Source organism: Apteryx rowi, unplaced genomic scaffold, assembly GCF_003343035.1.
Source record: "Apteryx rowi isolate R43461 unplaced genomic scaffold, aptRow1 scaffold_668, whole genome shotgun sequence".
Taxonomy (NCBI): domain Eukaryota; kingdom Metazoa; phylum Chordata; class Aves; order Apterygiformes; family Apterygidae; genus Apteryx; species Apteryx rowi.
Window position 1 is genome coordinate 268,773 of NW_020450947.1, and position 20,671 is coordinate 289,443.

At 42.5% G+C, this 20,671-nt stretch overlaps 1 protein-coding gene across 5 annotated transcripts in view; it reads left to right on the top strand.

Moving 5' to 3' along the window:
* The window catches only part of EDC4 (enhancer of mRNA decapping 4), a 39,955-nt gene that overhangs the window by 885 nt on the left and 18,399 nt on the right, over window positions 1–20,671 (top strand). For 2 of the 5 annotated variants that reach the window (XM_026085393.1, XM_026085397.1), the window contains exons 1-15: window positions 2,988–3,008; window positions 3,910–4,066; window positions 5,201–5,312; window positions 6,433–6,532; window positions 8,150–8,339; window positions 9,383–9,530; window positions 10,067–10,171; window positions 11,716–11,825; window positions 12,424–12,507; window positions 13,071–13,166; window positions 14,198–14,300; window positions 14,788–14,968; window positions 17,196–17,268; window positions 17,740–17,831; window positions 18,496–18,692. In XM_026085393.1, the coding sequence (XP_025941178.1) occupies window positions 3,005–3,008; window positions 3,910–4,066; window positions 5,201–5,312; window positions 6,433–6,532; window positions 8,150–8,339; window positions 9,383–9,530; window positions 10,067–10,171; window positions 11,716–11,825; window positions 12,424–12,507; window positions 13,071–13,166; window positions 14,198–14,300; window positions 14,788–14,968; window positions 17,196–17,268; window positions 17,740–17,831; window positions 18,496–18,692 (1,752 nt within the window). In that variant the 5' untranslated portion in view covers window positions 2,988–3,004. Of the gene's footprint in view, window positions 1–2,986; window positions 3,009–3,909; window positions 4,067–5,200; window positions 5,313–6,432; window positions 6,533–8,149; window positions 8,340–9,382; window positions 9,531–10,066; window positions 10,172–11,715; window positions 11,826–12,423; window positions 12,508–13,070; window positions 13,167–14,197; window positions 14,301–14,787; window positions 14,969–17,195; window positions 17,269–17,739; window positions 17,832–18,495; window positions 18,693–20,671 lie in introns of those variants that run through there. The other 3 variants (XM_026085395.1, XM_026085398.1, XM_026085394.1) reach the window with 3 other exon arrangements.

Genomic DNA, 20,671 nt, shown 5'->3' on the forward strand with positions numbered 1-20,671 from the left:
TCAGTCTCTTTTTTTATTTGAATGTGAAATGGGATTCCTGTCACAAACATCTCTCTAAAAGCACTGGTGAATCTTCTCCCTTTGCTTTGAGCGATTATACTTCTCTGCTCTGAGTTCAGTGGATCAGTTTCTTTCTACCCATGGGCAATATCCATGGTAGACAGCAGTGTTCTTAGCAGTCAGCTGTATAAAATGTGTTCCAACTCCCTTTTAGCATAGTATCACTCTCTCAACCCCCCTCATAGCTTTTGAACCTTCTGGACCATTTCAGTCCAACCTGATAGGGTAGCGGTGGTCTGAAGAAGACTGTGTTCCTAGATGTTTTGCAAAAACTTAGCGTCTGGAGAGAGGACAGAAGTTATGCCCTTTTTATGCTCCCAAAAAGCAAAGGCAAGAAAAACTTCATTTTTAAGTGTCCTGAGAGTCAACAGCCAGTCTGTCAGTACAAATACACTAGTGCCAAAGCACTACTGCATGTGCTGTCTTTTGCTTGGTCAAAAAGAAGAGAGCTTGGATGCAGGATTGTTGTGAGGGGTGTGGAGGTACATGGGGTAACAGACAAATCTATTGTAAGCCAGATTGTTAGTTTTGCTATCCGTAGAGAAACTTCTAATTACTTGAAGTAGTTTCTCTTATTTCTGGAACACTTGGATGCCCCAGGATTTTAATTCTAGTAATGTAAAAATACATTTCTCCTCTATAATGCAAGGCTTTGTACTTGAAAGACTGAAAGGAGAACTCAATGCTGTGATGGGGAACATTTGTTTCATGAGCAATTCATGAACTGAAAGAATGTGTCATGGTTGGGAAGTGGTTCAAGTTGTTTGTCTTCTCTCAGAGTGACTTGACTTCCCCCGGAAGCAGCTTCTATTGCTGGTAGAAGCAAAGGAGATATTCACTGAGAATGGCTTGTATCTTTTCATTTTGCTTCTTTGAAATTGGTTTTTGTCCTTTGCATCTCATTTTCTTTATACCTTCTTTGTCAACTCTAGTGCATGAGAAAGTAGTTGGGAGGAAAAGGAGTAAGTCAAGCAGTAATGCACCTGTAGTTGTGCTCAGCAGGAAGTGCTGCCTGTGTAGTAGCAGAGACTTTAAAGAACTGGACAAAATAAAGAGCAAGAGTACTTGTTTGTTAACTGAAAGCCTCTGAAAGTCCTATGAACACAACAAAGGGAAGGGAAACTGAAGGATCTATCAAAGCTTTTGAATGGGAATAGAAGCAGTGCCATGAATTGTGTGTATTGGGCTAGTCTTGTCTGGCATAACAGCTGCTGCTGTCAAGATCCAAGTTCTAATTTCTGTTATTCCTGGGATTTACAAACTGAAATATCCCACAGAGAATAGTGTAGTTGCTTTCCAAGCCTTTTAATGCTAAGAAAGTTTTCTCATACTAGATGCATGTAGTTATGAGCAGTATTATGTTATTTTGAGTGCTCTCCAAGCATGTGATGAGATACTCCCTGCTCCGAAGAGTTTACAACTATTATAACACTGTCTTAGTTCTGCTGGTTTTGGTGGTTGTGAAAATGCAATTCCCCACCTGTACCCCATCTCTCTTGACAGAGGTTTCACTTGATTTCAACATACATCATTCACGACTTCAGCAGCTCTTGCCCTTTTTTGATGTCATACCCTCAACAAGGGAAACTGCATGATTAAGCCATTTGTCCTCCAGCTGAGGCATGACCCCTCTTCCGAGGGGTGTTGATGCTAATGCACTATATAGGAGAGTCCCTGCTGGGATTCTAGGCAGAATCCTTTAATCCATGCTGAAATCTCTGTTGATACTAGGTGTTATGTGGATTCACCCAACTCCCGTGACATTTATTGGGGAAGTATTCTGTTTAATACAAAATAGTGTTACCTGGTGTAAGTTCTGGTGGAAGCAGGAAGCATTCTGTATCTTGCCTCTGATTATTACCTGCTCTCTAAAAAGGTAATGAATATGACTGGCTCTTCTTTCCTTTTGATAGCCAGCAGTAGTGTGAGTTAACATTTGTTTTTGTTCGCAAATTTACTGAAGATTGAGCCTCTTCCCTTCTTTTATGCCTTCAGGGTTGCATGCACATTGCACCTCTACCTGGATCCCACTAAGATGGAGAGATGGGCTAAGTCCTGACTTCAGTGTACTGTTATTGTGTCCAGCAACCTCTGTGGAGTGTTTTCTTTTTCCACCTCCCATGGAGCTGACATGAGTGTCCTGCTGACAAGAATAAAAAAAGCTGAGACATTTATGTGAGCCTCTCTTGTTGTTGCAAATAGAGCAAAGAATGTAGATGCTTTTTGCATCATCTCTCTCTGGCAGCCCGTGATGTTTTTGCTGCAGAGAATACTTCTCTGCTTTTGGTTGCAAAAGGACCATTGCAGTTGATGGAAGTTGCTGCCACTGGGCAAATATCATGTGCTATAAGAATAATTGGCACAGTCTTAATCATGCAACAGCAAGCACAAATGCACTAGGTGGTTACAGGATTGCTTTCTGGGGCCTGAAGTTTCCTTGTACAGTGTGAGTGCAGTTTCTGTTTTCTTCATGTGATGCAAGTCAACTGAGGCCTTTGCACTCCAGGTGAACACCCAGTCAGTCTCTGTATTGGGATACCATATAGCTGCACCTGCTTTTGGTGTCCATCGTGTAGTTGCTGATTTAATATCTTTGTTCATAAACTGGGAGGTTTTAAATAAACATTCTGGAGAATAAATATTAGCTGCAGTTACCTCTGTAGGTAACAGCACTTATCCTGATATATTAAAGCAATTAAACCTGTTTGGTAATTTAAAGTTTGCCATGTTTTCAAAGGACATGTCTCTTGCCCACAGTTCTGTTTAGGTTTGTTATATGTGCCAGTAAGAATGGAGCTTCTGGTCCTGTGAGCAGCCATTTTATGAGAGCTTAGCAGCAGTTGTTACCAAGCAACACTACATGAAATTTCAGTTTTCAAAATCAGTGAAAATTTCGAGCAAGATTTTTTTTGCTGAGACAAGTGGCTTTGACTTCTGTGTATTGATGTGTAAGTGCAGATAGACTGGGCTTGCTTTTCAGTACGTATTGTCAACTCTTCACCTTGCTGATAAAATACTGAGAGAGAAGATTCTCCTTCGCCCTCTGTTGTATTCGTCCCCTTCTAAAAACCCTCAGAAGGTGAGGAGGGAAATAAGGATCCTGGGATTAAAAGGCAGCTTGTGCTAGGCCAAATATATGAAGTCAGGACGCATACACTCTTCAAAGCAGAGCTGAAATTCTGAACACAGACTAGCTTTACACAAAATCTATGAGTGCTTTAAACTTCTATGTAAATAGTAAACCAAGGGAAAGATGTGGGAATTCCATGGGCTCAGCTGCACAGTTTATAGCTGAGTTACTGTGACACCTGGACTTTGAGATCAGGTCCTGTAGTCAGAAAGCAGTTTTGGAAAGTAACAAATGTATTGTTTCCAGCCATCTCCAAATGTTGCAGCTAACCACTGTATTTACTTGCTGGACTTCAGAGAGCTCTCTGCAGCTATGACAGTTAGAAATAGATCTTTCAAGAACCCTTATGTCTGGAACTTGAATATGAGATCAAGGCCTGAGTCAGCTCAAGCCTTTAGTCCCTCTGATTCAAGAGTATTCACTCCTTGAACCTGATGAATTCCTTGCTCCTGTTCATTCATATCTTTTTCTGGTCTGCTGGGGTTGCTTAATGTAGGAAAAGGGCTGTGACTTCCTCTTTTGCGTGGAGATAAGTTTCTTATATGGGAGCTATCTTACACATCCTTTTTAGAGCAGAATATTTTTTCCAACTAATTCATCATATTAGTAAAACTGATAGATCAGTAAAACCTAAGAAAAAAAATTGGAAGTAGTATACTTCACACAGCACTATATCTTTTAAGTGGATATTGTGCACAGTTGGTCATGCTTTTCCCTAGGTTCCGTAAATGAGAACCAGAGATCATCAAATTCATACAATGGAGACCTGAATGGGCTGCTGGTGCCTGATCCCATTGTGACTGGAGATGGACCTTCCCTGGCTAAGCCGGTGCATCGCAGCATTTCTCTGGGAGTCCTGCAGGAGAAGCAAGTCATGTAAGTGTTGTCCAAGAAAGGCTGACAGAGTGAAGAGAAAACTGCTAAAAATTAGTTCTGGGGAGCCTGGGCAAGCATGGTGGGAATCTGACAGTGAGTTTTAGCTTGAATTGAGCTGATGGTTGTGAGTTGATGCTGTTGACCACAGGTGTCAGAGCTCTGGCTTTTGTGACGCTGGTGCATGGAGCCTGACATCCTTGCTATTCAGGAAATGAAGAACATTGGCGGAGCTGTTCAGGGAGAAGGGGAGGAGGACTGGCCAAATGATGGAAATAGCAGGATGGAGTTAAATTAGCAGAGCTCCGGGTGAAACTTAGTGTTCTTATGTAGAACTCCAGCTAGACTGCTTCAGGCGTGCAAGTTGCCTGAGAAGCAACTTACACCAGTTTGCAGGGGAGACCACATGCTTGTCATAGTATTTATTTCCCCATAACTTAGAACAGAACAACTGATCCTGAGCTGGATTCCTACCTACCTAAGTTATGCATATAAATAGGTGTATTTTGGACTGCATAAATGTATTTGCTGCTTATATACTAAAGAGCATATGCCTGTAGAATACTTAGGATTTTTTTTTGTCATGCGAATAATAACACAAATCATACAAACACACTGCTATCATACATCAGTCTAATCAGTGTAATACTTGCCTTCATGCAGTGACTCTTAACATTAGACCTCATGTAAGTAGCTTTTGTTTTGCTTCTCTGTTCATAATTCTGAGAGAGGATGCTATGAGAACTGTGAGTAATGTGCATTGCTGCTGCTGAGGTTCAGCTGGTTGGCTTTGGTCTTTTTGCACTTTTTAGTGGTGGATAGTGATCCAAAGCTGCTTTGACCAAATGTAGGTCTGTGCTCAAATCAAGCAGATTAATGGGCTGTGAGAGGAGACTGGAGGTTTTAAGCTGAGCAAGCCAGGTGCTTGACTCTCACAGAATACTGAGAGATACATTGGGAAGGTAGATTCTTAACTGAAAATAGCTTTTGTTTTCAGTTGTTCAGCTCGGACCTACTAGATGCACAGATATACCTTCGGCAGTGCTGTTCAAGATTATGGATACCAAATAGCTAACCTCTGTTTATCCTGTTTCTGTGAAGTCCTTTGTGATTTTTGCCCTTTGCCTTTCTTAAAAGCTGCCTTTCCGGTGATGACAGCTCCACTTGCATAGTGATATCAGCAAAAGATGTGGAGATAGTGGCCAGCAGTGATTCCAGCATCACCAGTAAGGCCAGAGGGAGTAACAAGGTAAGTAACAAGGGAAAGCATATTTCTGTCTCTTCTTTTTGGTCGCATTAGCTCAGTGAACGTTCCTACTATTTTAAAACAGAAGTGATGATCTTCTTTCTTGTATTGTAGGAGCTTATAGTTACATAGAAGTTTATCTCAGAGGTTACCAAGGTGTTTAAAAAAAAAAAAGGTGGGGGGAGCAGTATCTTGCAGCTGATTATTATTACAGAGTCTGGCTACATTACCTTCTACTTCTCAGGGATAAGTTCCATGGCATAAGCTGTAGGTTCCTGTGAAAGTGCCCTTCCTGAACTCACAAGCTTCTCCTGTTGATTCTTTTTTCGCTGGTAGATCTTGACTATGGAGCGAGAGTTGCTTTTGACAGCTTGTGAGCGTCAGTCCTGCTGAAGGCTCCAGCTAGCAGATCAGAGCTGCAGAAGAACCAATATGCCGAACTTAGAACTAGTTTTGTAGCAGAATAGTAGCATGGTATTGCTCAGGAGACAGAATTCTGGTCTTGGTCCTCTCAGCACTTTCCCATATTGTGTCATTTTGTTCCTCAATGTGTGCTGAATTAAGGGAACTCAGAGAGATCATAAATGAATAGCTTACTGTGTTATCCCTGTTTTTCACAGGTAATACTGAAGATACAGGTGAAAGGGAGGATCACTGCCATGACTTCCATAGTATTTCTTAATCCTTTATTCACAGTGGCAGTCAAATATGGCCAGGACTCTCAGTTTCTTTGAAAGCAGTATTAAAACTAAAGAGCAAGCACAATGCACCAAATATATTTCTATATTTCAAAAATGTTTCCAGGAACTGGGATCCCAGACATGGTACTAATAAAGAGGTGAAGGCTGCTTTGCTGTAGTTGAAGGTAGAGTGTTGTTCTGCAGTAACACTGAAATTCAGTGAGTTGCGTTCCTTCTTGCAATGGAAGGAAATAGTCATCAGCCTCTAGAACTTTGAATATTTAGGGCTCTGCTACCTGAGATTCAATATGCAACTCTGCTTGCCAACTGCTGCTTCTAAGAGTTGCCTATTGAGCATTATTGGTCTTTTTTAGAGGAAGTCATGTGTTTGGCAAGTTTATTCCAGACCCTTCTAATTTTTTTTTTTTTCCTTTCTTGAGCAGGTGAAAATACAGCCTGTTGCTAGATATGACTGGGAGCAGAAATATTACTATGGCAATCTGATAGCTGTTTCAAATTCTTACCTGGCTTATGCCATTAGAGGTGAGATATCTTCCTGTCTTGGATGTGATTTGTATTGATTTGCACTGTGCATCCCTAAAAGAGGCAAAGTGTGCCTCAGAAGAAGGTATCTGGCAAAAAGTGAAACACTTATTGTAATACCCAGATCAGAGTGCTGTTGTGGTGAGAATACAAATGAGACTAGAGCTATAGGAGAAGGAGCAGTTGGTGGTGTAAGAGAGTTTCCATTAAGAAGGAAAGCGTCTCTGAAATTCGAAATATAAGAAAGAAAAGGACTCAGTGGGGATGGGAAAAAGTTGAAGGATTGCACTGGTTTCACTGGACAGTAATCTGATGTTCAGATTATTACGCTAGTGAAATATATCTGTAATAAACAAGTTTCTCTTTGGCTAAACGTGGAAACAGTCCTATGGTAATTTGAGCAGATATTTGAAATAGATTTGCTTAAATAAATTTAGATTTGAGTTTAAGGTTAAATTTGGAGAAGGCAAAGAGCAATGCAGGTAGACCGTGTTTTGGAGCAGGGAAGGAGAGGAAGGCAGAACAATGCAGAAAAAAAATGTTTCACAAAATATGTGAAACAAATGAACATTTGCTCATCTGCAGTTTCTCTTTCTGCTCCGATATAACCACAGATTTGGGGACCCGTTCAGCTCTTCCCTTTCTTCTTAGAATGGCACCCCATCAGTTTGTCTGGTCTCTTACAAAATCTACTGCTCTATTTCTTTGTTTTATCTAAGTGAGGTTATTCTAGAGTAGCTGTTCTTAGGATGCTTAGCCTTTTTGTATTGAAGCCTGCATGCGGTAAAATACAGAAAGTTGAGTGATCTGCCAGGGCTGACTTGGGCATCAAGAAGTGGAAACAGTAGGGTCACCTGCTTGCATTATAGTGATGCTTGTGTGAAATGGGGAAGTTGGAAATTTTGGTCCAAATATGCGCACTCTAGAGCATTTTCTTTTTAGCTATGCAAACCAAAAAGCAGTACTTTTTTCCACATGAATATTTATGATTTCACATTGCCCTTAGAGAAGATGTATTTGAGCTACCTGCGCCTCCATGACTCTTTAGTCCAGTTACTGAAAATCAAATTACAATTACAATTAATCCACAGTCACTGGAGGTCAATCCTGGAAGTTTGATAGCCTTGTCATCAGCTTGTGATAAAGATTTAGATCTTGCATTTCATGAAAGAGTCTTCCATGAGAAGAATCCTGTCCTTGGTGAGCTGTGATGTCAGTGCTTGTTGTAAAGAAACATTGCAGTGGCCTTCTGTTTTGGAATGAACTTCTGTTGACTTTTTAAGTAGAATAACTCAGAATTTGCAGTGTTCGAGAAGCTGTAAGAGATGTAGGAAACTGAGCTGCCCCTTAAAAGGCAGGCAAAATCCTTCTTCTGTTGCAGCAGTTCCCTCCTTCTGCTCCAAAGCTGAAAAGTGCAGTGAATGTTTGTGCATGTCCTGGGTCTTGAAAGGGTTTGTTAATGTAGCATCTATTGGCATGGATTTTCAGTGTGCCACCAGTGACAGCTGATAGCAGGATGGAAGCAGGAAATGATGGACTGGCTGCTGAAAATAAAAGCAGTCCTGTAGGGAAACTGCACAGATGAATGGTGACTTCTCCCTTCTGTCTTTTCTGCAGCTGCCAGTAATGGCTCCGCTATGGTGCGGGTGTTGAGCGTCAGCACTGCTGAGCGGACCTTGCTGAAAGGATTCACAGGCGGTGTGGCAGACCTGGCTTTTGCTCATCTCAACTCCAACCAGCTGGCATGCCTCGATGAGGCTGGCAACCTTTTTGTCTGGCGCCTGGCCATGGATAAAGAGAAAATTCAGTATCTTGTCAAAGCAAGCCTCATATCAATGTTTGTGTAATGGTTAGATGTGAATGCAGCCTCAAAATTGCAACTTATTGCATAGCCCTTTCAGAATATCAGCTTGCAGGAGGTCGGTCGGTAGTTTTGCCTATCCAACAGAGTATCAAAGAAGCATCCAGTCAGTCAACCTGTGCCTGTACTGAAATTCTGGGAGTGACATCGCAGTGTTCCTCCTGGCCCAGGCAAAAGTAACTAGCGAGGAGGATTTTAGCATCAGTGGGTCTGTGCTAGCTGGCCTTACACCTGGGCAGTGTCCATTTGACCATGTGACAAAGCTTGTTACTCACATTTGTCTAGTCCTAGGTCTTTTCCTCAGTTACTTTTCTGGAGAGGAAGATGTGACACTCACTTAACTTCCTTCCAAAACTGCCATCCCTGTTCTTTTGATGGTCTTGAAATTGATTTTAAGGTTTGACTGACTACCATAAACCTTTTCCTTGTAATTGCTAGCAGTGACTGCTCAATGCTTTTGGGAAGCACATCAGTCTATAGGATGTGGTGTTTTGGGTTTTGTCGTCTTAATTTTCTCGTTGATGTGTGCAATCATTTCAAAAGCAACTGAAACAAAGGTGTTTGTAGTTTAAGATCTGTTTTGTGTGGGTGAACTGGAGCACTCAGCCTAGGGCAGCATGATAGCTTTTCTGTCTTTCTGTGGTATTTATTGTTGTTGTAATGCTAGATGAAATCATTAATCCATCGACAGTCATTTGGATTGCACATTCAAATGTGGCTGTGTACTTCTGTTGTGACTATCCTGCTCTGATCTGCAGCCAGCAAATGAAAATTATGAGAATCTAACTTTTGTCAGCTTAACTCTTTTCTGCCAGTGAGGAAAAGCTAGCCTGCCTTCTTAGTAGAATCCTTTTAACTGATTTCTCTTGGAATCTCAGTGATCTGAAAAGCTTGATGTCCAAAAGTATTTGGCAGAGGACCACAACCAAATAGGTTATTGCTGAACATCAGTAACAGAATGTTTTATGTTCCTTAACCGCGGTGATCAGAGAGGAGATCTTAGTGAACATCAAACGACCTGACAATACCCCATTGAACACCTCTCGAAGAATCATCTGGTGTCCTTTCATCCCAGATGATAACGAGGAGAGTGGTGAAGAGGGAAGTCAAACATTGGCATTGTTGCACGAGGACAGGGTAAGGAAACCTTGACTGAAACATTGTCCCTTTTTATTGTTAGAGGGAGAGGGGAATGAAGGGAAGAGCCCATGTGGTTATAGGTGTAATGCTTTCTGTCTAATCCAATCTGGGAATCCTCCCATAATATAAGGGGCAGGACTTCTCTGTTTGGAAAAGAGGTCATGCTTATCTCTCTCAGTGGCTCAGGCGGAAGGAAAGTGATAACTTCTGCCCATCGTCAAATATAGGTGGCTAATATAAACAAAATGTGGAGGGCCAGAGGATCACTCATCTCCATGCAGGCTGAGTCAGTACCGGGGGGAGGAGGTTGGTGAGCAGCAACTGTAACTGCCACAAACAGCTACCTATACTAAGTACAGCTGGGTGTGGGAAAGCTTCTCATGGCAAAATCGGTTGGAACTATGAATGTTTATATCACATAACTTGCCATTGGACTGGAATATAAGAATAAGGTAAGAATATAAGAAATCCTTGACTGGATGAATCCAGTAGTTGTAGAAATAAGCCTGTGTACATACATGTTTATTTTTCAGGCAGAGGTGTGGGATTTGGACATTATTCGAACAAACAACAGCTCCTGGCCAGTGGAAGTGCCTAGCATCAAAGAAGGCTTCATTGTAGTGAAAGGTCACAGCACGGTAAAAACCTATTCCTTTTGTTTACTACTTCAAACCTCCCAGGAAACAGGGATACTTGCAGGGAGGAAGATTTTTCTCCCCAGATAGCAGTGCCGAAAACAGTAGTAAGTCATCTATCTGGCATGACTACACATTGCAATTAAATAATTAGATATCAATAAGTGATACAAACAAAGCAAGTGGAGTTGGGCTGAGCTGAGCTGAAATTCTTAACTTCTTGTTTGACTAACGTAGTGCATCCTCTGTGGGGCTGCTTACAGCAGGGACTTCCAGATCTGTCTTGGGCAATTGAGATGGGCAAGAGTATCGTTCCTGAAATTAGGCTTACAGGTCAAACTTGTTCACGTTTTAAGACTGTGACAAGCTAAATCCACAGTGGTGATAAATCACTTCTTTCCCTCTCTGTTTGGCATGTCCAGTGGGCATGGCCACTGCTTTTGGAAGTGAAGTGAGGCATCTCGCATTTGTCATAGTTGACTGTTAACTCTCCAACCCTCCTCACCCTCCTTCTTTATCTCAGTCTGAGAAGGCCACCTCTGGAGGAGTGTTGTATCAGACCATGAAAACTTTTGCTAGAGTAATCAAAGGAGAGTTTAAATATTCAGGCTAACTCCTCTTGGAGACTTAGTGCTCTCCCCTATGCTTGAATTTCTGTAAAAGTTTGGAGCCCTCCTGACATGGTGTGTTACAGATCACGTAGGTTCTCTTTCGGTTTTAGAATATCAGGAGTTGTAGTTCTTAGGATGTAAAATGGGTGTAAAATAGGTGTAAAAAATAGATGTAAAATAGTTTCTTAGCCAGTGGCCTATGGGTACGTGCGCACATAGTAAGTGACCTTTGTTTCAAGAGCCAAGATGAACTTGTAGTCGTTTCCTTTGAAAATGACTCTAGGAAAAAAGGCCTATCTTTCCAAGGGCCTGTTTGGCAATCTGAGCTGTATTTCACCTATTTTATTTTATCTTCTGATAAATGGAATGCTGTTACATTGCTGTGATTTATTCCTGGATGAGAAGGGGAAAAGCAAGCCCAATGTCATCTTTACTCTTCTCTCATTCCCCTAATGAATATAGCTGTATTTGTGAGTACAGTGTGTGGACCAGGACTGTGGCTGGGTATCTGGTAGGTGATGCTTTGAATATAAAGGACAAAACTGGAAAGAGTCTAATTTCACTTTTTGAACAGGATGATGAGAATGTAATTGTATCACCTAGGTAAAGCAAAGTATTTAATGACTGTGAACAGCCAGAAGATCCCAAAGCAAAATGAGCCCTGATTGTAACATGAGTGACAGTGGAAGCAGGAGCAGCATTATCTATTGCACTTAAATTTCTCTCTGGAAAAGGTGACTAGGATTAAAAAAATGCCCTGTCAGTTCTGTGAAGGGATAAGTTGCCTGGTGAGGTGTGGGTTAAAGGTATCTTGCCTCCTGTCCTACCAGACTGTTAGTCAAATTCCTGTTTGAAGACAGTATTCTTTTTTTTTTTTCTTGAAGAGTTATAAAATAACTTCTCTCTCTCTCTCTCTCTCTCTCTCTCTCTGTTTAGTGCCTGAGTGAGGGAGCACTTTCTCCAGATGGAACTGTGTTGGCCACAGCAAGCCACGATGGTTTTGTCAAATTCTGGCAGATCTATATTGAGGGACAAGATGAGCCAAGGTAACTGGAGAATTAGAAGATGGGGGATCTTCAAATAGAGAACAGCAGTTTCTCTCTGAGATTCTTCCTTGTTACAAAATCACTCTCAGGTCATTATGAAGATACAGGGTGAATGTTTATAAAGTATTTTGTGGCTGAAGAGTGCTGTTATATCACTGAATATCACACAAGCTTAAAGTTTGGTGAACTTCAGACAAAAGCAAAGAGCTGTGTCTAGAAGCATGAGTCCTGTGCATTGTACACACTGTGGCCAAACTCTGTTGTACTGTCCTGCGCATGCAGAAAGTGTCTCTGAGCTGCTTGTCTCGGTGTTGATGTCTTTTATATAAGGTGTCCTTGTTGAAACACCAAACCAAAGCCACTTTTTATTTATTTATTTATTTATTTATTTATTTATCACAATCTGTGGCTGCATGGGGTGTGATCCCCTTGTCAATTTATATAAGCTTGTAAACAGCTACCAGTTGATAACACTTGGTGACTGCTGACATAGTGCTCTGTTCAAACAAGTGATAAGATGTTCAGATCCCACCGTTTATTCCCACCACCCCACCTTCACCAGTCCCTGCATTCTTGCTGTTTTCTGATTCTTTCCTAGGTGTCTTCATGAGTGGAAACCCCATGATGGTAGGCCCCTCTCCTGCCTGCTCTTCTGTGACAACCATAAAAAGCAAGACCCAGAGTAAGTCCCCAGTCTACTTTGAGTAGCAGAGTTTAGCAATGTCTTCCGACTCTGCCTTTGGAGGTTTCCTTGTAATTGCATTGCACTTGCACAAATTTAGCTTTGTGGCAGGAGCAAATCCTGTTCTGTTTTTGCAATAAGTTATCTAGTGATGGAAAAATAAGGCACTGGAGCAGATCCTAAAGTTACCTTAACTCTAGCGTCAATTCCAGGACTGTGAAGAGCTAAGCAATGAAAATTCTGAGTCATAGAGTCTTTCCAGGTTTGTAGTATCGTCAGTTTTACATGGCCTATTATCAACTGCAGTAGAAATTTGATGGACAAAAAGAGCTTTTTTATTTTTATTATTATTCTTTCATTAGTCAGTTATGGCCTTATGTTTGTTGGGGGCTGAGAGAGCTATACTGTTTTTTTAATGTGCCTCAGAAGCAGAAGTTTTCTGAGAAGTTTAAGACACTGTTGGGCAAAACCAGTCATGGGCAGACTGTGAGAAACTTCTCTGTGAAATGACCTTGTGGGAGAGACCAGATCTTTAAGACAATCTATTTGTATTGTACCTGCAGGGTTCCCTTCTGGAGATTTCTTATCACAGGAGCAGATCAGAATAGAGAGCTGAAGATGTGGTGCACTGTGTCTTGGACCTGTCTGCAGACTGTCCGGTAGGTGTTGATATGCTGGCTCCCCTAAACAGTTAGATTTAGTTTGACGAGTCAGTGGATCATAGTAAAGCTCTAACCTTTTAGGTTTGCTTGCTTTGCAAAGGTGACCCTTGATCTCTAATAGAGTCTAGCCCCAGCTAGTATCTCTTCTTTTGCCAATCTGTCGTATTTGTTGAAAGATATAAGGGCTGTGGTAGACTGCCAGGTCAGGCTTTGGTAGTGCAGGACCTGTTATACAGGCACACAGGTGTTACTAAGACCTTTTGTCTTCCCTTTGGTCTGTAGAGCACAATCATACCTGTAGCCCTAGGAGAGGAATTCCAAATAGCACTCCTTGAGTGCTTTCTTCTGTAAAAAATTAGCTATTCAATAACCAGCTTAGCATCTCTTCCTATTAGTGCTTCTCCTGATTTAAAGAATTAGAAGCTGCTATGTTGACAGGACTGAAGCAATTATACAAGACTTATTTGCTGAGCCCTATAGCTCCAGAAGTTCAAATTCCCCTTTAGTTCATCTCTTCCTTCAACTTGCTAGATTCTTTGATTTTATTTTTCTGCTGGTGAATCATGGGCTCTCAGGTCACATGCACATGTAAGGCCATTCCTGAATTGCCCTCCTAAAATGAGAAGAATGTGGCACACAGCTGAGTACTGCTTTTTCCATCCCATACTGCAGAAGGTCAGAGTCCTAAGAAGGGTTCTTCTGGTTTGGTGGATCTCTGGCTTTAAACCTGTAGCTTTGGGCCCAGACCTCCTATGAATGTGGAACATGTTAAATAACTACAAACTGTCATTTTGCATTTAAATGTTCAGAATCCATAATTAGATCCTGTCCTGTGATCTTCCTACTGGTCTCTTAGCTGATGTCAGCATTAATTTCTGTGATGATGTTTTCATTCTAGTGGGTGGATGCACTGTAATATGGCTGTAAACTCCTTAAGATGTTTTTTAATGAATTCAGTTTCATAGCAGTTGTTCTGATTGTGTGGATATGCCTTACTTTCTGCATCCCCCTCTTGTTCATGGATCTAGCTTTTCTCCAGACATCTTCAGCTCTATGAGTATTCTTCCCAGCCTGAAAGTCTGCCTCGACCTCTCCGCTGAATATCTGATACTGAGTGATGTGCAAAGAAAAGTAGGTGGCTTATTTTTTTTACTGATTGTGTGGGTAATGGTGACAGAAGGAGAAATAGCCTTCTCTGTGACTCGTTCTGCTGCTTGTGTCTAGGCTTTGCACATTAACAGCTGAAAACACACAGAGGTTGGCCTCAGCTATTTCTCTGTAAGAAGACAAATACTAACAATTTGGCTGATTAATCTCGAGGAGCCTCAAGGATTATTTCTGAACATTAAAGTAAAGCTCTTGTTTGCAGGAATCTGAATGTGACACAGTAGGATTGAGTTCCTGATCAGCATTGACTCAGATACAGTGTGGTTTTTTTATGGTCCCTTGGGTGTTCTGTTTCAGATTTAAATGGCTCAGACTTTATTCCTTATGTTATTCCCATGGTTCCAGGTCGTCTTCAGGTGCTGGGCTTTATAGTACAAATGCATGTGCGCTCTCTCTCTCTCTCTCTCTCTGCTCTGAAATCCCAGTGACTTACTGTTTCTTATTCTTCCAGGTCTTGTATGTGATGGAGCTGATGCAGAATCAAGAGGAGGGCAAAGCTTACTTTAGCTCCATCTCTGAGTTCCTCCTTACCCACCCAGTCCTAAGCTTTGGCATCCAGGCAGTGAGCCGCTGCCGCTTAAGGCATACTGAAGTGCTCCCAGCAGAAGAGGAAAACGACAACTTGATTGTGGGTAGGTGGCAAAGAATTTGGCTGCTGCGAGATCAGGATGTCTTTTTCAGGATGTCTTTCTTTTCAGTGGAACAGGTTGCCCAGAGAGGTTGTGGAGTCTCCTTCTCTGGAGATATTCAAAACCCGCCTGGACACGATCCTGTGCAACGTGCTCTAGGTGACCCTGCTTAAGCAGATGGGTTCGACTTAGATGATCTCCAGAGGTCCCTTCCAACCTCAACCATTCTGTGATTCTGTGATTCTTTCCTGACTGGTTCTGGCTTTCTCAAAGAAGGCTCGCTTTCTTCTTCTCTTCCTCTGTACAAAACTCCTGCTGTACAGCTGGATTACTTCAGAGAAGCACAGTAGAGTTGGTTACAGGGGACTTTCTGGAGGTCTCTGGTCCAACCTCCTGCTTTGAAGCAGGAATATTGCTGGCAGTAGATTAGATCAGCTGTGGCTTTATCTAGTTGTGTATTGAAGGCCACCAAAGATGGCGGTTCTGTCTGTGCTCTGGTGTCCTGACCCAGGGCTGCACCCTTTCCTAGAGAAAATGTTTTTGTAATATCCAACCTGAAATTCCCAAACCACAGTTTATTGCCCTTGCCCCGTACTATGAGGAAACTCCTCTGAGGTGTTTCTGTTACTAAAAAATAGTGCAGGGTTGTGCAGGATTGAGTCAGTGGAAGTGACCCTTTGGTTAAGGTGTAGGATTAGCTGCCCAGGATCTGAGTGGTGATGGTTGGAGGATCACATAGCTTTCTTGCTCTCAGCAGAACACAGGCAGAATATTGCCCTACCTCTGACATTGTAGGGCTGAGTCTCCCTTCAGCACAGCCTGATGCAGGCTTACAGGAGCAAAAGGGTTCCTGGAAGAATTGGCAGGATATATTTCTGTGACTGCTTGTCTGAGAAAACTGTGCTTAATTAAATATCTGAAGTTTGAACTCGTGGTCTGAGATCCAGTTGATTGCTTCTGAACTGTATTGCCAGAGCTATGCCAGGATGTGAGGACAGCATGCAGTTTGAGTTGCTACATTTGGACAGAGAGGGAGAGATTCTTCTGCATTGCAACTGGAAGGCTTATTCCCAAGCTGTGGATTGAGACCCACAAAGTTTCTTGCAGCAAAAATGAACAAGTAACTCCCTTTAGAAGGGAGGAGATGACAAATGTGGGCTTGCAGCGCTGAGGGCTCTGCTTTAAAAAAGGCTTCTTAGAGACGTGTGAGCCATATTCTGGCAATTACTGCAATGGATATGATACAGATTTCTGTGGAAAATTATCCCATGCAAGCTTCCTTGTTTGCTGCTTCTCTTGGAGTGTTGGCTTGTTCCTGATCTCCTACCTTTCTGTTAGCAGAATTTGGAAAGGTGCTTTGAATAACATCAATGCATTTCCTGTAAATGAGATTTCTGGACTGTCAGTGTAGCTTTATGATATGCTTCTCAGTGCCTGTTGTGGTACATAATCATTATAGTTAATTTGTGTTATTGTCAGCATCAGTGACTCATTGGCTCCCAAAGAAAAGAATATGAGTACCCTTTTTTTTTGTAGGGGCTCTGGCACTGAAATATAGAAGAAAAGATGATTGATACAAGTAACAAGTCAACAGCAGACTGGAGGTGAAAGTTTGGGTTGCAGATTGGTGCTCAGTTAATTTGGAGAATTTGCATAGGAATACCTAAATTAGCTTTTTGTGGAGAGTTAGGCTTGTCTTTTCTTCTCAGCCTCCTTAGCTTTCCTAGCAGCAGGACTGATTCAAATATTCGGTGAATGTTGTCAGCACTGGCTGATAAAAAGTTATTGCAGGGCTTTGCATAACTACTGAAGCTTAAAGCTGGGAAGGGTGGTTGAGTCCTAGTCTGAACTTCTGTGTGATGTAAGCCAGAGAGTGTCTTTTAAAACGTATCCAACCAGTCACTTTAACAGCCAGAACAACTTACTGGCAGTTCCAGACTGCAGCTTCCTCCTGTTTTCCTAGCAAGGTGATTTCCACGCCCCCATCTCCCATCCTTGGGGCTTATTTGACTTCATTAGAGCAAATTTGATTGCTCTCACAGTGAAGAGTAAAGCAAGCATAGGATACATTTTCCCATAATAGGATAAATCTACCTCTGAAGTGGAGAAGTGTCAAAGCTGTATGGAGCTGTATTGTTCTTTGCTGCTGGTTCATCTGCTGTGAAGTTTTTCTAGTAGTTTGTTTGCAGTTTCCATCCAAGTTCACATTTTATTTTTGTCTCATTTCCAGAAGGTGCTCAGGGAGCTGGGGCTGTTGAGTCGGCAGCAGGCGTACTTATAAAACTCTTCTGTGTGCACACCAAGTGAGTATGCCTAGAAGCTACCATGGGCAGCTGTCCCCAGTGGTCCCAATCCCACGCTGACCTGTAGAAATGAACTGCTGTTTACTTACCAATTCCTTCCACTGATAATAAAAACTACTTGAACCCATAGAAACTTCTAGCTGCCATGTGTTCAGACTGTCCTTACCAGGAAGTGGTCCAACATGGTGCCGTGACAAGCTAGGTTTTTTTTGTTGTTGTTGTTGTTGCTGCAAGCATACAGCAACTTCAGAGTTCTGCACATATGTATGTCCTGGCAGCACCTTTGACATGCTCTAGGTGCCAGAACTGGGTGACGCAGCTGAATAAAGATCAGCTTCTCCTTCTTCCCTCACAGGCAGGAAGCACTAAAGTGTATTCCACAGGAATCAGTTCCAGGAAGAGCAATCCTCTAAGCCTTAGGCTTCTGTAGGTGATTCATAAGCTAATCAGAGATGCCTGAATTTTCTACAGGGCCCTACAGGATGTGCAGATCAGATTCCAGCCTCTCCATAGTCCTGACGTGGCTGCATCCATACCTTCCCATGGTTCTCATGAAGAATTTGGTGAGCGTTTATGTTCACTGGGTCTTCAGTATTCTAGGCCTTTAAAGGTTGCTGGGGTAGGAGTGTGAAGGTTGGTGGCCTGCTGGCATCTTTGGATGCCTCTTTGTATTAGAGAAGTGTCATTGTGTATGGGGTTCTGAGTATGGACTAGCTTTAGAAGCAGCCCACTTGCTTAGAGCCCAGTGTGAGTACAGAGCAGGGGGAATGTGTTAAGCTAGGAGCACTAATGCTTTGTGCACACTTAGGTTCACCTTCCTAGTTGATTTGGCACTGGTTCCAGAAATACGATGTTTCTCTCTTGTCAGGTGGAAGAGATCTCGGTGACACCAGAGCTTTGGGGGTAGAGGAGACAGGGATGTGTGCAGTGTGCTCTCTTGGATCATTCACCATTCTGGGATGTGGCTGTTAAAACTGGCCTTAAATTCAGGGAAGAAAGGAATTTCTCTTGTTATTAAAGCCTGATAACATCCACTCTTTGACAGGCAGAAGACAGGATTTGCATTGCTCTTAACTTTGATTAGTTCAGGTGGATGTTGCAGGGTTTCTGCTTGTTGTCTTGACATCCAGTATGGTTGACAATGGCATAAGTGTGTACTTTGTGGAGTTAAAGCTTTAGCTTTTGGGGGAAATTCCTGTAAATTTGTTTGTATTTATTCTTTGGAAGCCTTTCCAGACCATATGGCTGATCTAAGCACAGAAGGGCTGGGATCTGAAAAGGGATCTGTGCACGGCTCTCAACCAGACTTACGGCGTATTGCCGATCTCCCTGTACCAGCAGACTTTCTTTCTCTCTCAAATGATGCCAAGCCTAAGTTGATGACTCCAGATGCATTCATGACGCCAAGTACATCTCTTCAACAGGTAACCAGAGGAGAGCACTGTTACATAGTGGTACAAGGGATGGGTTGGGATTTTGATCCTTTTGAACTTTTTCTAGGCTGTAATGACTCAGGGAGGCAGAACTAGTGAATGTAGAGCACAGAAGAAAAACTGCCTTGTGTAACCAACACTGAATAAAGACATGTTGGCCTGTCTAAAATGCCAGGCTGGCCTAAGCTTATGTTGTGAGTGCTGTATTTTACTACAAAACTGCTGATGTAGCTGTGTTGTGTGGAAATAATGGGTATGCTGAATAACTGTATCTATGCTGGGAGACTGCTTTTACTGGTTTACGCATGCTGTTTGGGGTTGTGGTGTAACTATAATGGCAGAAAAACCCTGTCACCCTGGCTGTCTCTGCATGTTCTGTCCGACAAGATCCTTGGGAATGCATGTCTAAAACGGTCAGGTGGGAAGATGGGACTGGAACATCTTCTGCATAAGATCTCCTAATTGACAGTCCAATAGTGCAGTGAGTTTTTAGCTGGATTTACTTTGAAACTTGTCTGGATGGAAAGGAAACAGTTCCACAAGCTGAACAGCATCCTGTTGATTGCTGAGTTGGCTTGCTGTGGATCTGATGCAGCAGGCCTTAACTTGTACTGCAGGCAATTCTTCCGTACTTGCTCCGTGGATTTCAGTATCAGGAAGTAAGTGAAGTATTCCTCAGGATTTGCTGTATGAGAAGGGCACCAGAGTCTTTTTGTGAAGAGCCATAAGCAAACATTTCCTCCTCAGTGGAGCTCCAATGGAGCAGTCAGAAAATGGTGAATTGCTCTTAATGCTCTGTCACATGTGTGTGGCCAGCATCATGCACCTTTGGGTCCTGCTGGGCACCTCTAGAGACTGTCTGGCACTGGCAATGTTTGTCTGCCTACCTCAGTGCAGGTTTCTGCTGCCTCCTCTTGGTTATGACAACAAGCTTAAGGGCTGGAGCTCACTGCTTCTTGTCCAAATCTGCATCCAAATCTCATGCTAGTTTGTCTTAAACCCATTCAGATGTTCTTGCTTGCTTGCATGTCCTCCCTTATCTCTGCATTGAATTTGTGACCATTAGTTTTCCCATGTGCTTTTAAAGTTGGAATAAATGTATCTTAAAAAGTGTTTTTAAAAATATACCCTTTGAAAAGTGATCTTCAATATAATTACAAGGGCTTAATTCAGCTGGTGTGAAACTGTGCTGTTTGCAAGGGCTTTTCCTGCCTGCCTGTGAGAAATGGACTGTTAGCAGTTATTTGCCATGCTGACATCGTTCTTACAGGCAGTGGTGAGAGTGCTGATGAGCAGCACTCTGCGTGCCCATCCTCAGGCAGGGCTTCCGCTTCCAAGAGGGGAACGAGAGGTTGTAACCACAGCTTATATATGTGCTGGAGGAGCTTGTGTGAGTATGGGCAGCACATGGAGATGTGGAGCAATGGAGTTAGTGCTGAGATGATTGAGATACACCCACCCCCAGTGAGAAGTTGGGGAGCAAAGAATAAATTAAACTCCTCATAAAGGTTTTGATGTTGCTAGCAAAGTTGCTGAGTGCAGAAGTTAATTATGTGTCTGAGAGCGGATAGCTTTCCCAACGTGAAGATGAGCCAAGGGAGTAGAGAGGTGTTGTTGAGGGGATGATGACTGCACATACTGTTTGCTGCAAGGACCAGCTCACTCTTCATGTTCAGTTTAAACCTGGCTTTTCATTGTTATCTATTTTATGGCAGGCTTGTTCCTGCTGGCACCAGCACCTAGGAGCATTGTAGTGTGGACCAGCCTTGGGTTTAGCTTAATCTCCACTATGCTGTAAAAAGTGTCAAGAGTCAGAAGCTTGGCCAAACAGGCTTTCACTGCTTTGTACGTTTGTGCATATGTCGGTGACCTCTGTAGCTGTTTCTTGGTAGCCAGAAGCAGCAGAGAGGTCAGCATATCCTGCTGTGCTCTATACTGCTAGCCGGCTAAGGTGAGCAATACCCCTTTCT